Source organism: Dreissena polymorpha, chromosome 11, assembly GCF_020536995.1.
Source record: "Dreissena polymorpha isolate Duluth1 chromosome 11, UMN_Dpol_1.0, whole genome shotgun sequence".
Taxonomy (NCBI): Eukaryota; Metazoa; Mollusca; class Bivalvia; order Myida; family Dreissenidae; genus Dreissena; species Dreissena polymorpha.
The window spans coordinates 43,967,466-43,985,850 of NC_068365.1; the positions used below are offsets into that span (position 1 = coordinate 43,967,466).

General features: G+C 34.5%; 1 protein-coding gene across 2 annotated transcripts in view; it reads right to left on the minus strand.

The window, feature by feature from the left end:
* The window catches only part of LOC127850021 (tumor susceptibility gene 101 protein-like), a 37,320-nt gene extending 19,561 nt beyond the window's left edge, over positions 1-17,759 (minus strand). The window contains exons 1-6 of one of the 2 annotated variants that reach the window (XM_052382759.1): positions 17,577-17,759; positions 9,109-9,193; positions 8,848-8,913; positions 7,889-8,052; positions 1,158-1,302; positions 244-360 (exon numbers count right to left, since the gene is read on the minus strand). In XM_052382759.1, coding sequence (XP_052238719.1) covers positions 244-360; positions 1,158-1,302; positions 7,889-8,052; positions 8,848-8,913; positions 9,109-9,193; positions 17,577-17,618 — 619 coding nt within the window. In that variant the 5' untranslated portion in view covers positions 17,619-17,759. Of the gene's footprint in view, positions 1-243; positions 361-1,157; positions 1,303-7,888; positions 8,053-8,847; positions 8,914-9,108; positions 9,194-11,375; positions 11,499-17,576 lie in introns of those variants that run through there. The other variant, XM_052382761.1, reaches the window with a different exon arrangement.
* Positions 17,760-18,385: the final 626 nt, after the last annotated feature.

Below are 18,385 nucleotides of genomic sequence, written 5' to 3' on the forward strand. Positions count from 1 at the left end.
ATGCAATGTGCTATAATGCAATTTGCTATAATCCAATGAGCTATATTACAATGTGCTATATTTGAATGTGCCATACTGTAATGTGTGAAATTACAACTTGATATACTGAATGTACAGTGCAATAATGCCATGTGCTTTAATGTAATTTGCTATAATGCAATGTGCTACAAAGCAACGTTCTATTATGCAAAGTGCCATAATGCAATATGCTATATAATGCACTGTATAGCACATTGGACTGACCTGGATATTGTGTATTGTAGTTGGATGTAGGGGCTGGGTATTGCCCAGGGTAGGAGCTTCCTGCGGGGTAGGGAGGGTTCTGGGCACCACCCACACTTGGCATCGGCATACCATATCCTGAAACAAAACAAATAGAGTTGAACATATTTGAAAATGAATTGTCAAGCAGTTACAATAGCTCAACTTTACACTCAACATTGGTATGCACATAGCTTGTTTAAAACTGCAAGATTCTACCTGAAACTCTCTCATCTTCAAATACACAAGAGAACTACATTATTAAGTTTAACATACCTTAAAGAAGTTCAGTTCATGAGAAAACTATAGTTAACCCTTTGCATGCTGGGAAATTTGTCGTCTGCTAAATTGTCGTCAGCTAAATTTCTAAAATTAGCACTTTCTTCGATTTTTTTTCCAGAGAATACTATCAGAATAGCAAACAGTTTGGATCCTGATGAGACGACACGCTCTGTGGCGTCTCATCTGGATCCAAACTGTTTGCACAGGCCTTCAAAATTTGGTTCCCGCAATGAAAGGGTTAAACATAGTTCTCATTACCATTGCAAATAAGATTTTGTGCTTGCTAAATCCTGGTGGAAGTTTTTTCAGTATTAATGATCTATTTCAGTAAGTCTGAGTAAAAAATAAGGTAAATGTCAAAGTAAAAATGAGACCTGATGATATGTCTGTTCTGATTCTTAAAGTTTCAGTGACCTATATTTTAGATAATCAAACAGTGTACATGTATAAGCCAATAATTTTGACCATATGAAATAGCCCAAAAGTCAGTCAATTACAAGGTCCAACTGAGGTCATGTGACATAAATGTCTTGATAGATTACAAACACATTCTTAGGACTTTCATATGATGTTTAATAACAGGGTGCCAAGAACTGTTTGCCCTCAATACTTACCTCCAGCTGGGGGATAGGGGGTCCCCTGGGAGGGGTATCGAAGGGGTGGTGGTTGATTGGTTGCCTGGGAGCGGGAATAAACGGGAGGCTCCTCCCCAAACACGATCACGAGGATCTGGATCATCCCCAGTAGGTCTGAGTTGGGCTGGAAAATATTGAGTGTTGCACTGGAAAAACTGGACTTAATGCTGAGCATAAAGTGTCGATCAAGATTAGCCTGTGAAGTTTGAACAGGCTAATCTTGGACAATACGTTCCGTTTTTATGGTATTTTTCCTTTCAATGAAGTCTATACTTAGTGGAAATCTAGTTGAGTAGGTTATTTATAATAATATACAACAAGAGCTTGTCACAGTAGTGCCAAATCCCTGCCGAAATGTGTTTTCTTGTATGACAACATTTGTTTAAGAGAGTAGAATAATATTTGTAAAAACAAATAAAGGGAGATAATTCATTATGCTGCGGACAAAAATTTACTTTCAAATTAAATACAGAGATAATTCAAAAACTAAGGTAGATAGAGTTGTGGTTCTTGGTCACTGCACTCTCCAACATGTAGTTGCCATCTGTTTATATTTCAAGTTTCAAGTAAATCCCTTTAGTATATTTAGAGTTATGCTCCGGACAAAAATTAACTCTAAAGTTATATAAAAGGGGAGATAATTCAAAAACTAAGGTAGACAGAGTTATGGTTCTTGGTCACTGCTCTTCTCCTAGTTGCCATTTGTTTATATTCTAATTTTAAAGTAAGTCCATTGAATAGATTTGGCGTTATGCTCCGGACAAAGTTTCAGCCGGACGGATTGACAGGACCAATTACTATATCCTCTCCGAAAAAAAATTTGGCGGGGATAAAAAATGGTTATGTTTTTCATTTCGTAACAGTGACCTTGACAACACCCATCTCATGTGCAATACCTGGATATAATGAATCCATGTATCAAGTTTCATTACAACTCCTAAATTTATTTCAAGTTATTCAATACAAATAATTCTTCCAGAATATTTTCTTTCTTTATAAAGTTCTGGAACATGACACTTTCCCAATGGGGTAAATATTTTAAAAAAATCCTAATTGCTGTCCCAAAAACAATCCCAATTGAAGGTTTATTTTATTTTTTTAATTAAATGCAAAATTTAGTTTATTTTTCTTTGCAGCTATATGGCTTGAACCTAAATTAAAACCTAAGTTTAAATCACATTGACAACTTAACAAGATTTAGTTATCAATTTTTTAAGTATTTGTTTGCAACAAATAAATGCACTAATTTCTTTATCTGAAGACTGCATGATGCAAATTTTCACAATTTCATTTTTTTCTTCTTTTTTTTCGAGCTCATTTTTACCAATTGGATTGGTACCAGTAATCATCCCAATTAATAAACAAGAGGGCCAAAATGGCCCTAGTTTGCTCACCTGAGAGGAGTCGGTTCATTCAATCTTTACCTAATGTCAAACATGACCTAGATATTGACCAGACAAACATCCTGGTCAAGTTTCATCATTATTGAACCAAAACCCTGGCGTAGGGAGTGTTTTTGTTTTTGTAATATTTGAAGTGGTGACCTATATTTTGAGTTGACCCCCCTAACATCAAACTTTGCTTACAAGGATTTTGTATAATATAATGAAAATTTGGACAATCTAAGGGCAATAATTATGGCATCAATTATGTGATTTTGCTCATCATCAAACTTGACTGAGATCTTTCAGCAACTTTGATAAAAAAATGCTTGAGAAATGTGAATGCTAGAGTGTTTACAAACCAAATGTGGACGGACGGACAGCGGACAAAGACCAATCCTAAAACCTCACCTAAGCAATCAGGTGAGCTAAAAAGTGTGTTTCATTGATATGAGCCATTTTCCAACTTGTCCAAGAAATCAATAAAACCAATGTATTGACTTAGTTTCACGATGTTTAGGCAAAAAATGAGACTTCTATAGTGTTCGATCACAAGGTTTCTCTCTATACAGTCACATAAGGAAAATTGCCCCACCCCCATGGCAATCATGTTTATTGACCCATCGGGACCATTTGCAAACTCATCAGAGATATATATTAAACAAATCTATTCACCAAGTTTCATGATGATAAGGCAAAAAATGTGACTTCTAGAGTGTTCACAAGCTTTTTTTTACTATATAAATATAAGAAAACTGCCCCTCACCGGCAGCCATGTTATTCAACTGACCGGAACCATTTTCCAACTCAACTCTCGTATTAAGGAAACAAATGTTCTGACCAAATTTTATGAAAATTGGGCAAAAAATGTGACTTCTAGAGTGTTCACATGTTTTCACTATATACATATAGAGAAAAAAGCCCCGCCCACTGGCTGCCATATTTTCCACCAATCTGGACCATTTTCGAACTTGTCCGACATATCAATAAAACCAATGTTTTGATTAACTTTCATGATGATTGGGCAAAAATTGTGACTCCTAAAAAAAAAAAAAAAAAAAAGAGTGTTTACAAGCTTTCTCTATAGCCATATAAGGAAAACTGCCCCGCCCACTGACGGCCATGTTTTTCAATGGACCGGAACCACTTTTGAACTCAACCAACATATCATTAAGACAAACATTTTGACAAAGTTACATGAAGATTGGACATGAAATGTGACTTCTACAGAGTTTACAAGTTTTTTCTTTTTTTTTACCTAGTACCCTAGTTTTAGACCCTGCACGACCCAGTTTCGAACTCTACCGAGATTTCATTGGGACAAAGCTTCTGACCAAGTTTCATGAAGATCGGACAATAAATGTGGCCTCTTGAGTGTTTACCAACAAATGTTAACGGATGGACGGACGTACGACGGACTAAGACCGGTCACAAAAGCTCACCTGAGCAATCAGGTGAGCTAAAAAGAATCACTGTTTTCAGTGACATTGACCCAGACACCCGATATGCTTACTCATGCTAGATCTTGATATAAGGCATTTGATCTTGGACAGATTTTGCACAGTTTTTATCATTTTATCTTTTTTGATGTCATAATTATATGTATAACAAGAGCACCGCCTTGCGGGTGCAGACCCCTCATCTATTTTCTTTTTAAAGATGAAGGAACTCTCATTTTCAATCACAAAGGAGGGAGGGGTGGAGTGAAGAGGGGTGTATAGTGAGGGTGTGTGGACATTTATTACATTATCTTCCAAATATGCGGAAAAAAATGAGGGGGGGGGTGTTGGTGAGGGGGGATTCTTGGGTGCGATGGTTGGATGGTATTTCAAACATAACATTTTTAACCGTTTAAAAAAAAAAAAAACTTGGGGGGGGGGGTGGGGGGGTATAGTGTGAGGGTGTGGTGGTCATTTGTGAGATGATCTTAAAAAAAAAATTATGGGGGGAGGGGTTCGGGGAGGGTGGAGGGGGTGGGGTGGGGGATTCTTGGGTGCGATGGTTGGACGGTTTTTCAATCATAAAAAAATATAAATAAATATTTGTGTTTTTTGACCGTTTCAAACAAAAATTGGGGGGTGGGGCGGGGGGGTATAGTGTGAGGGTGTGGTGGTCAGTTGTGAGATGATCTTAAAAAAAAAAAAAAAAAAATTATGGGGGGGATTTGGGGGGGGGGGAGGGGGGGGAGGGCACGGGGGATGGTTTGGGTGGAGTCTATTGTGGTATGTCAGGTAAGAGTAGTTTTGTCAAAGTATCAATCAAATCTAATCATAAATAAAGAAGTGATGGCAATTTTAGCAAAATTTAATAATTTGACCTTGAGAGTCAAGGTTATTCAAAGGTCAAGGTAAAATTCAACTTCCCATGTACAGTAACCTCATGAGAGCATGAAAGTATTTGAAGTTTTAAATCAATAAGCTTGATACTTAAGAAGTAAAGTGGATCGAAACACAAAATTTAACCATATATTCAAAGTTACTAAGTCAAAAAAGGACCATAATTCCGTAAAAATGACAACCAGAGTTATGCAGCTTGTCCTTTTACTGTACCCTTATGATAGTTTGCGAGTGTTCCAAGTATGAAAGCAATATCTATGATACTTTTGGGGGAAAGTGGACCAAAACACAAAACTTAACCAAATTTTCTAAGTATAAAGGGCCCATAATTCCGTCCAAATGCCAGTCAGAGTTACTTAACTTTGCCTGAACAGTCCCCTTATGATAGTTGATAAGTGTTGCAAGTATGAAAGCAATACCTTTGATACTGTAGGAATAAAGTGGACCTAAACACAAAACTCAACCAAATTTTCAATTTTGAAAGTATAAAAAGGGCACATAACTGTCAAAATCCCAGTCAGAGTTACATTACTTTGCCTTCACAGTCCCCTTATGATAGTTAGTAAGTGTTGCAAGTATGAAAGCAATAGCTTTGATACTTATGGAATAAAATGGACCTAAACACAAAACTTAACCAAAATTTTCAATTTTCTAAGTTTGCCTGCCCAGTCCCCTCATGATAGTAAGTAAGTGTACCAAGTTTGAATGCAAAAGCATTGATACTTTCTGAGAAAAGTGGACCTAAACGCAAAGCTTAACCAAAATTTTCAATTTTTTAAGTATAAAAAGGGCACATAATTCTGTCAAAATACACGCCAGAGTTATCTAACTTTGCCTGCCCAGTCCTCTCATTATAGTAAGTAAGTGTAGCAAGTTTGAATGCAATAGCATTGATACTTTCTGAGAAAAGTGGACCTAAACGCAAAACTTAACCGGACGCCAACGCCGACGCCAACGCCAAGGTGATGACAATAGCTCATAATTTTTTTTCAAAAAATAGATGAGCTAAAAATATACAACTTATGTGGAGTAAACAGGTTAGAGGAATCAAAAAATATGTTAGCCAGTGCCATCCTTATTGAGAGTGGTCTTGTAAAAGTGCACAACTATCCATGCCAAACGATACACATGTACATGGACTCATTAAAAAAGTCAAATATAAATCACCAATGTTGTTAGTATTTTTCTGACAATCCAATTCTATCTTTTTTTAAATAACACTATGACGCCCCAGTTTGAACCCAGAGAATCTTTAAATGAGTATTGCTTCAATCATTACTAGCTGTGTTTTGCTTGTCTTGATATATTGAAACAGATTTTGACAACAAAAACATGAGTAATTATGTGTTTCTTTTCATTCCCATTCAGGGACTTTTATGTCCCAATTTTTTCCCGATTATGTGATTCTTTGACATGAAAATTACCAAATTTACGGGTCCTAAATGTGTAAAAATTTGTTTCTTAAAAAGGTCAAGAAAGCATACATTTTATGTCCCAATTTTTCCCGATTATGTGATTCTTTGACATGAAAATTACCAAATTTACGGGTCCTAAAATGTGAAAAATTTGTTTCTTAAAAAGGTCAAGAAAGCATACATTTTATGTCCCAATTTTTCCCGATTATGTGATTCTTTGACATGAAAATTACCAAATTTACGGGTCCTAAATGTGAAAAATTTTGTTTCTTAAAAAGGTCAAGATAGCATACATTTTATGTCCCAATTTTTCCTGATTATGTGATTCTTTGACATGAAAATTACCAAATTTACGGGTCCTAAATGTGAAAAAATTTGTTTCTTAAAAAGGTCAAGAAAGCATACATTTTATGTCCCAATTTTTCCCGATTATGTGATTCTTTGACATGAAAATTACCAAATTTACGGGTCCTAAAATGTGAAAAAATTTGTTTCTTAAAAAGGTCAAGAAAGCATACATTTTATGTCCCAATTTTTCCCGATTATGTGATTCTTTGACATGAAAATTACCAAATTTACGGGTCCTAAAATGTGAAAAAATTTGTTTCTTAAAAAGGTCAAGAAAGCATACATTTTATGTCCCAATTTTTCCCGATTATGTGATTCTTTGACATGAAAATTACCAAATTTACGGGTCCTAAAATGTGAAAAATTTGTTTCTTAAAAAGGTCAAGAAAGCATACATTTTATGTCCCAATTTTTCCCGATTATGTGATTCTTTGACATGAAAATTACCAAATTTACGGGTCCTAAATGTGAAAAATTTTGTTTCTTAAAAAGGTCAAGATAGCATACATTTTATGTCCCAATTTTTCCTGATTATGCGATTCTTTGACATGAAAATTACCAAATTTACGGGTCCTAAATGTGAAAAAATTTGTTTCTTAAAAAGGTCAAGAAAGCATACATTTAATGTCCCAATTTTTCCTGATTATGTGATTCTTTGACATGAACATTACCAAATTTACGGGTCCTAAATGTGAAAAAATTTGTTTCTTAAAAAGGTCAAGAAAGCATACATTTTACAACATGTATGTCCCAATTTTTCCCGATTATGTGATTCTTTGACATGAAAATTACCAAATTTAAGGGTCCTAAATGTGAAAAAAACTTGTTTCTTAAAAAGGTCAAGAAAGCATACATTTTATGTCCCAATTTTTCCCGATTATGTGATTCTTTGACATGAAAATTACCAAATTTACGGGTCCTAAATGTGAAAAAATTTGTTTCTTAAAAAGGTCAAGAAAGCATACATTTTATGTCTCAATTTTCCCCGATTATGTGATTCTTTGACATGAAAATTACCAAATTTACGGGTCCTAAATGTGAAAAAATTTGTTTCTTAAAAAGGTCATGAAAGCATATATTTCAAACCTTAGACAGTGCAAATGATTTAGTGAGAAACAAATAACTATTTCTTTATTTAACAAGTAAATAGAGAGGCGTTTAAATTTGGGGCGTTGAAATTTAACAAAAAGTCAGTCAAAAAGAAAAATATATAAATAATATTGACTTACGTATTTCCATTCCCGCAGATATGGCAAGTCTATTTTCCCATTCTGGTCAACATTTCTGCCGGACTTAATCTGCATTGTAGATGTGGGTTTTACAAACACAATCGGAGGATTGTATGGGTGTGTGTCCATTAGATAGATACAGATAGGGATGTTGTACACATTGCCTGTGGAAAAGAACGATTTATACATTTTTTTCATCAGCTGTAAACAGTTTCGTTAAAAAATCAAAAACCATGTCTATTATTATACGGCGCATTTAAATCATAACAAGCAAACTCATTGACTGTATTTTATGCTTTCCGATGGTTTATAGAGAAATATCAGTGAATTAAAACTGATATTTAACTGTTTCCAACAGGGAAAAATAACAGTGAAAGTTATGGATAATTTTCATTGTTTGATCAAACTATTTTTAAATATCTTTGGTTTCCTCGTTGTGACCCCCTAATGTTACCAAGGTCTATTCCTCTGCATTGAATGTTTATACATATGGATAAGCTACCCTTGAACATACGTACATGTCGGGGCGCCCAATGAGGAACTATATTGTCCTAAGGGCAAAAATAATCATTTGTAAGTATAAAATAAAAAGAAAATGTGTTGGATTAGGTTGAACATCGATTTTATTTTACTCATGATTATATACAATATATATTTTCATGTTCAAACAATATCATTTTCTATGATCACTCGTGAATTAAAATCAATATTCCACCAAATCCAACAAATAACCTCTATTCATATCACCCTGCCAATTTCAAAATTTTGTGAGACACAGACTGATAATGCCAATTCTATATCCCTACGCCTTTTAAAGTCCTCGATTAGCATGTGTGTGAACTGCACAGGCTTATGAAGGACCACACTTGACGCACATAACATTAAGCTCCTGTTTCCCATAGCAAAACTCATGTCTATATTCTGACTGCTGAGAAATCTAGTTGAACAATCAAGGGTACCTTTGTAGGTGACAGGTATGGTTCCATCCAGTTGCACAAGCTGCCTAGTAATGCCATCGTTAAACACTGCAAATCAGAGACACAATTTTATGTCGCATGACACATTGTGGTGTCCTATATTAAATGAGCCTTGCATGCATAGAAACTTTGAAATGGATGATAACCATATTTATCATTATTAATTACTAGGGAACATTCAGTATGATATATATGTATCTAACAAAACATCAATTGAAACATTTTCATATACTGTTCACTTACCAAAGTCCTCAAATTTTGGTCTCAAGTCTCCAAATGCTGTTAGCGCAGTCAAAACATCTGTCTTAGTAACATCTGGGTGTTTGTACTGGGAAAATAAAAAAATAATAGGCAAACACCATATCCACTAGCCATGAACTTGGCTCTACAAATATTTGATGACAGTATTTAAGACCTGGACTTGATCCCTCCCTTGATTTTACTTAATTTTTTTATTGAAAAGAGAAATATAAAATACATGTAATCTGAAATATTGTCAAACAAAGCCGACCGTAGTGATACAATTCCCGGACAATCGTTCTACGGAAAATCGCTCCTACGCTAAATTTGACAGGGTGGACAGTCGATCCTACGATGTTTTGACAGGGTGGACAGTCGCTGCTACATTATTTGCAAACCCGGACATTCACTTCTACATAATTTTTAACTCCACGACAAAACGTAGTAAAGGACGATCAATGACTAACATCTATAATTAACTGACAATTAAATTCATAAATATTTGATAAAATCGTGCAGTCTCACTTAAATCGTGAATTTTTAAGTATATTATTTACACAACGAATGTTTCGTGAGCATGAATGGGCATAATACCATTATAATTATTTTTATATGTCGACTTACACTTAGATCAGTTATGGGCGAACCCTTGCAGGAAGCGGAACGACTTTAACTGCATACCCATCGTCTTGTAGACTTTGACGTGTGCTGCTTTGAATACTAGTGACCGTCTAAGCATAGCACAGACTGACCCCGTTTGTTGGAGTTAGAAGTTCCATGTTGGATGTGAACTTGAAGGTGTGGGGCATTACGATATACAGTATAAGTTTTCACAGTGAGCTAAATTACATTTAAAGAAACGACAAACTGTAACATAGTTTCTTAATAAGTAAATTAATTAATTAAAATCACATTGATCGGCTCATGTTGAATCAGCTTACTTTTAGCAAGTTGGCAATTTTAATTGTGGGTTAATTATAGGTGTTAGCCTTTGATTGGCGTATATTATGTATTGCCGTGGAGTCAAAATAATGTAGGAGCGACTGTCCTGGTTGACATAATTATGTAGGAGCGATTGTCCTGGTTGGCAAAATAATATAGGAGCGACTGTCCGCCCTGTCAAAACATCATAGGAGCGACTCTCCGCCCTGTCAAAATATTGTAGGAGCGATTGTCCGTAGGAGCAATTGTCCGGATACCTAGTGATACAATTTATCACATTTAAGGTGTCATTCATTTTGGTGATTGCCATCAAGCAAAAAAAACATTTGTTTAAGTAAAGAACTGTTTCATAAAAACAACTTAAATTGATAATTTGTTCATGCTGTTGCAAGACCGATTTGATACTATTTGACTGAATTTGTGAAATTTTGTGTTCAGTTTATATAACAACTACTAGTCTTGCTTTTATGAACAATTGCTTAAATAAGTATTTAAAGAAAATTCATAAATATTACCATGTATTTTAGTGTTGGAATACGTGAAGGACTCATGCACTGTGAAACTTTTAATTATTAACACTAGTTTTTGTTTGAAAACAAGTTAGCATCTTCATCCATAGTACTGGCCCTCTTAATGAATACAACATGTACATACACATCTTTCAAGTAAACAAATACAAAAACCCGCATGTACATGTATTATATGTCAATGTATAGTTCAATGTGTACAACTGCATTTAAATCGACATTGTATTGACAAAATAATTGCTAGACAGTGAGTTAGCTCCCTAAAGTAATCTGTTTCATGTGCAATTGTCTCATAGTATTGGCCCTTCTGATTGGTTGCTCAAATATGCTAATATGCGCATGTGCTTGTTCTAAAACAAGTATCTGAATGGAAAAAACGAAACTCTTGCTCATGTTGTTCTTTAAATATTTTTACATTTTATTAAAAAATAAGTATCATATAAAATTTTGTAAATTAAAAATCATAGCATCGCACTGGAATAAAAATGACCTTTTTTCCAATGAACAATAGAAATCATTAAAATGATCGTCACGTCATTAAATTATATTCATGAATAACCATCAAACAAATTAACTTCTAAAAATTAAAAAAACAACACATTAATGTTCCAGCTCTTCTTAAGGGTTTATGGTTAAAGTCACGACACTATGAGTATGATAGTTGCAATAATTCAACTCTCAGCTTTATAACCCAAAAGGTTGCTAAGAGTTGCAATGGGCCATCTTTTGTCTAAAGGTACAAAATATTATCAACACTGCAAAGGCTAAGGAAAACGGATATTGCAAACAATCAAAGTTTACCTGTTTAAAGCACAAACTCATGCTAATGGTATCATTAAAGCAAGAAATAATTGCTATTTATTTACTTTGTTATTCTTTTGTACACTCTATCCACCATTATTGGGAACTGTTGTATTGTTGCCGCTTTCAGGTAGGTTGCAGTACACCAATCTTTTGCACATCGTGATATTTTATTAGCCTCAGTCGATATAGATGTAGAACCGTTGCCAAAAATTTACACTGTTCGAAATTTCAAAATTAAAATGTCAGCAAAAATTGTGTGTTGAAATATTGTCTTGTTTTTTAGGTAACATGCAATGGATAACGTCCGTAGGCTGCCATTCAGGTAAATTGAATGTGTTTGGGAGTTTATTCATTGGTTTCCTTAATTGGTAAAAAACGTCATCTGTTTAAAGATGCGCACGAAATCTGTGCACAAAACTGCGATTGTGTTAATGAAGAGGCACATATGTACTCTCAGAGCCGCATAGCAAAAATTATCAAAGGCTCTGGGAGTATGTTTAGTTGCAACAATTCAAATCTGAGCTTTATAACCCAAAAGCTTGCTGAGAGTTGCAATGCGCCATCTATTGTCCAAAGGTGCAAACTTTCATCACCCCTGCAAAGGCTAAAGAACACTGATACTCCTAAACTTATCAATGTTTACCTGTCTAAAGCACAAGCTCATACAAATGGTAGCATTAAAGCAAGAAATAATTGTTTTTTATTTACTTTGTTATTCTTTTGTATGTTCTATCCACCATATTGGGAACTGTTGTATTGTTGCTGATAAAAAGAGTCGCTATTGGTTAGGTAGCAGTACACCAACCTTTTGCACATCGTGATATTTTATTATGATACAACTAAGCCTATAACAATGGTGAACAGTCGTCGAATATTTACACTGTTGGAAATTTAAAAATCAAAATGGCAGCAAAAAAAGTGTGTTGAAATATTGTCGTGTTTTTAGGTTGCATAAATTAGACATGTCACGAGAGCGGATGGTCTAGTGAATAGAGCGGTAGACTTGCTCCATGGCTCCAGGGGTCAGTGGTTCGAACCCCGTTGAGGGTTACTTTTTTTAATTTCTTTAAATGTATTATTGTTGTTTTACTGGAGATTTTTAAACCCAATGTTAACATTTATAAATATAAAGCATTTAATGACAAACTTCAATACATGCCAAAATCTGTGAAAAGGCCCCTTTAAAATTTCTATTCCATCCAATACCGGTACCTTTGATTTATACCCCAGGCTCCCTGAAAAGGCCGGACCGCCGGTCTTGTCCGGCAAAATTCTTTACTGTCCGGCGAAGTTTCTTATATCGCCGGTCCTTGTGAGAGGCCAAAAAAATTATAATTAAATACCGAAGGTCTTATACTTGCCAAAAGAAAAAAAACACCCCCATTAGAATCACTCTTTTGTGAATTTTGAGCCTTTTGTCATTAATTTTAAAGAACACAAACCCGTCACTAGTTCTTAAGAGTGCTCTCTCTAAGTTTTTTTTTTCCAAAAAGAAACGACACTCGTACTCATTTTGTTCGTATTTTATTTAAAAGTAAGCGGCATATAAAACATTTGATATAGCTACTATTAATCCATAACAAACTTACATAATTAGGTGTTACGTAATTTCAAAATCATAGCATCACCCAGGAATAATCATGATCTACTTTGCAATGAACACCGGAAATCATAACAACAAGCAAATTCGTTGAATTGATATCCCCCGCCAATATGCTTCTGGACACAAAAGAGTTATATTTGACACCAAAAACAGCATTTTTTTCAAATACAAAGGGCCATAACTTTGTTATTATCAGATGGTGTACAATGCCATTTGGCGTGCATCATCCTATTATCCATATATGTACTCATACCAAGTTTCAATGAAATCCGCCAGAGCACTTCCAAGATATCGCTCCGGACAGACGGACAACGCCAAAAAAATATCCCTCCGCCTATGGGGGGGAATAATAATCGCAGTTATTATTTTTGATAACAATCAAATAAATTAAAACTTCTAACAATTGAAGGAAAAAAAACACATCAATGTTCCAGCATTCCTTGAGTTGTTTTTGTAAAAGTCACGATACAATGAGGAGGTTGGATTCTATGATAATAAAGCTCATTGGGTCATTGTCGACCTGAAATGGCCCACAAGTCACCCAGGGGTGACTAGAAGTCAATTCATGTCACCCTGGAGTGACTTCAAGCCGACGGTAGAACAAGCAGGTGTTTTGTTTTACTTTATCGAGTGTACCTATACACATGCTCCACATTGCAATAAATATGAGTTAAACTTTACTTAATTATTCAGTGATAAGCTCTCGCTGTTCAGTCAGGTGAATTTTTGCCTGGACAGGCTAACTTTTCCATCAGCCTGTCCGGTTGACAGGCACTTTTTGGGACTTTTCAGGAAGCCTGATACTCATGCATAATAGACTTAATAGTTCTACAATAGTGCAATGTATATATGCCTAATGCGTGCTGTTAGTATGCTACTGTTTGTAATGAATGACTGCAGGGCTTTTTTTCCTGACTTTGTGAAGCGGCCCTGGCCCCTCGCTTTGTGAAGAAATGAGTCGCGAACATGTTAAAATTGTGAAAAATTGAGTCGCGAACTTCTTAAAATTGTGAAAAAACGAGTCGCAAACTTCTTAAAATTGTGAAATTCAAAGTTCAATGCATTAGTATAGTTAAAGCATGTTAAACACTTGAATATTATCAAAATTTCAATTCTTTAAGCAATGCAATAAAGGCATATTTTCCTTCTATGAATACTGTATTTGATATAATAACAACACATATACATATATCTGATTTGCAAAACATTCATGTACCAAATGCAACTAAAATACCTGGTCCCAACACTTCTTTACCACAGGAAAAACATTTTTAAACATAGAGCATTTCAAGGGCACATAACTCAGACATGTTCTGGACTTTACAGCTTTAAAACTCTGTTCATCTTACTCTTGAAAATATCAATAATTCTCTCAATATCTGAAGAGGAAAATTCCTTCTTCATGATATTTTTCATGTTCTGTGAGCCTGACCCTCGCCAGTGCATGATGATCTCCCTAGGAAGTTGTCATTTGATCTGAAACATTAGGTATACATTGAACAACAGTACTTTGGTAAGAAATGTAAACGAGTTATTTTATTTTTCACATTTTTTCACAAAGCATAAATAGACTACATACAAAGTTTGAATCATGAATATGCGTCATGAATATGCATTTAAATTTAAAAAATATATATGAAGGGACCAAATTTTTACTTTAAGCAAGATTTACAATCGTAAACAGATACGAATTACAAGTCACTGTCATCAATACTAGAGGACGTTTTGACTAGCTTCCAAGTTCCATAAATACATAGCTGCGGCAGATGCTTTCACTTTTATCAAATGACTTCTTATAATGTTATCAATGTGCATGTTTCAAAACTTACCCTTCTATAGAAAGCTTTTGTTTCTTCACTGTTATCCCAAATTTCAATAAATTGGGATTATTTTGCGTTTTTTTTAATTTTCTTAGTGTAGTTACGAGCGTTCCGCGTCGCCATTTTTTATAGAGACGTTGCTAGGCAGAGCTTTTACTATTTACGCCTGTTTCACCGGTTACACAACACTTTAAAATCGATTAAAACAAGCAAACATCGTTAACGCGAGTCGACAATTTTCCGCGAATTCGGAATTTAAAACGAGGTTTTGAAACCATTTTTGACAGTTTTGAGCACGAAAAGTCCGTTTTTCGGTTGTCCGCTCTTTCGGCCCCAAGCTCTTTCGGCCCCGGTTTTTTCAGGCTTATTCGGCCCCAATTTCAGGCTCATTCGGCCCAAGTACCAGGCTTTTTTTTGCCCCATTTTTTATTTGAATTAATCTTTGCAAATATGTTGGTCGAAACTCTTTAAAACTATGGAATATTGTTTATTACAGTAATATATTCTCTTTATTGAGGATTAATGCATTTGAAAAAATATCTTGTCTTTTGCTTCAGGTATATCGTCGTCGAAATAAGAAAAAAAGATACAAGAATATAACACGCCGTTGAAGATAAAACAAACTATAAAATAATTTAAATTACATATATTTGGATAATGTTAAAGTTATAACGATAAGGAATACATACGTCTTAACAACACAATACATTAATTTACTATAATTACATAATACATAATCTACTGCACACAAGTTGTTCATTTTACTAATAATGCAATTACATTATCAGAATTATCATCATATTAATATTAATCATCATCATTCATCATAAGCATCACAATCATCAGCATAATAATAATCATCATCATAATTATCATCATAACCAATAAAGTATCAATTTTTATTCTTATTGACACTTGTACACACATCGTTAATGCATTAAACAGATGTTGTGTTCTTTAATTACTCCGACCCTGTCATTCATTATCAAATGAAGCCATTTTCTAGCACACTCGCACCTATGCCCGGTTTTATGACCTTTATCAGGTTGTTAAATACATGTGTGGTGTGTATTCGGATTAACAGGTAACAAAAAATGTAGATTTAAGTTGGTAAATCAGTTAACTTTGAACAGACAATACAACAAATTAAACATATTGGCAAATTATAACCATGATAATAAAATAAATTAAAAAATTGGCAAATTAGACCCATGTTCAAGCTTACTTAGGAAAATAATTTATTTGTCGGTACCCGTAACCGGTAATCTTAGCTAGTCAGATGGCATTGACACTAACCTGTATTGCATCATCATCTTAATGTTATATATAATCAAAATTATGAAAAATATAAATATTGAATGAGACTATAATAATAAACTCCAAATCATAATTCATTAATTACAACGACCCCGTCTTTCATTATCGAGTGAAGCCATTGAATAGCACCCGCACCTATGCCCGGTTTTATGACCTTTATCAGGTTGTAAAATACATGTGTGTAACCAGATTAACACATTGTAATAAGGCAATTAGATTAATTCATGTTTGCATTAAATGTCTCAGTTCCCAGTTAAAAGCATTTTTACAATGTTTCGCGAGAGAATTTTGAATTTTATTGTTAGTATTTGTGACCAAAAGTATCAATGTATGCATACTAGGGCGGCTATTATAGATTTTGTCGAAATCCATATACAACTTTCTAATTTTGGAATTTGGTATCTGTATAAACGAAACTTTTGTAGATTAAAGATTGTATACACAAAACATATGTAGATTATATATGCGAATTACACTCAGAAATAAAAACTTGTGAGGGGTGGGCTGAGTGGAAAATCTTTGTTACTTGGACATAAAAACAAAATCGCTTATATTGGACAACTAATTGACTGTCGAAAATCTTAGACATTATATTTAATAAATAGAGTTTGAATAAACACTTACCTGTATTGCAGGTGCGATACTGCCATTTGTCGCAAACGTCACCTGTGATGCCATGCTGCAGCGAGCGAACAGCCTTCTTACACACCAAACACTTGTCCTCCTCCATCACAAATTCACAAACACTTACACTGTTTGTTAAAATTTATTTAAGATTTACACAAGTAACATCACATATCATACCAAATTTCACAGCACAATTATAGAACTAGTAACCAAAGTATAAAATAGACAGCAAAATGATTTATGATACCAATGAAAACACTAATAGCACTTTTATACGTTTTTGCAATATTCCGTTAAGAATTGCTAAACAACCGACAAAAAAACAACAATGGAACATATGGAACTAATACCTACATTTATACCTTTAATCAAACGCAATATTTAACAAACAAACCGACAATTGATGCAATTAAAAGCCGGCACAATTTAACAATTTAAACAATTACAAACATTGGTAACAGTTTGTATCGTACACCCGCTGTTCATAGGTGTAATAAAATATGGGGCAGAATGAGCCTGGTCGATTTGGGGCCGAATAAGCTTGGGGCCGAATAAGCCTAAAATTTCGGACTGGGCCGAAAGAGCTTGGGGCCCAAAGAGCTTGGGGCCCAAAGAGCCTGCTACCCCGTTTTTCACGATTTAAAACGGCCGTTTTTGTAAATATTCATGGACATGTCAGGTTTGTGAATTGGCCGTGTCAAAATTGTGAAATGTCCGTCCACGGCCCATCGCAAAAAGGAAAAAAAAGCCCTGATGAGTGACTAACTTCACTATGTCAGTAAGTGATTCATAATTCAGGATGAAGCAGGATTTCAAAATATTAATATTTACCTTCTTTAAAGAAGATTTCAAGAATGGATCGAACGAAGCCATATGAATCCGTTAGCACTGATGAATAATAAGCGCGTTTTATCTTCTACAGGTCAAAATAAGTGGAAATAAAAACTAAAATGAAAGGAACAATCTTATTTTTTACTGTTATGACAGGTTGGGAAAAGTGCCGAATCTATCCAACTATTTTGACGAAAGATAAAAAAGAAAAGGTATCCATAGGTTAACAAACACTATGCACGACTGTTATAACACACACTTTCACAGCATTAGTTTGAATAGTAAGCATTTTGATTTCTCAATAATAGACCGCATAAACAATTGGTCCCATATATTCCATTCGTATTTTGAGTGTAAGTTGTATTTAAACGTACACTTTGGTTTTAACGATAAATAAACTTGTAGGTGATCTCTTGTGTAATATATGTGTAATAAACTCGTTGGGATATTCACATGTGCTAGTCTTCGGTGACATAAATTACCCAAACATTAATTGGGAAAATATAAGCACGCCCGGTGGTCCAGGAAACTCTGAATATGAATGTATCGAGAAAGTGAGAGATTTTTATATGTTTCAGCATATACACGAACCTACAAGATGCAGAGGGGCGGGCACTTCAACATTGATAGATTTATGCCTTACTAATGAAGTCAATATGGTAAATGATGTAAATGTTGCTAGTCCTTTTGGTAACAGTGACCACTCATTGATTAAAATAAAATTCAACGTTTACACGAAGGATATACCAGACAAAATCAGATTTGTTTATGAAAAGGCTGATTACGCTAAAATTAAAGAAAAAACTGTC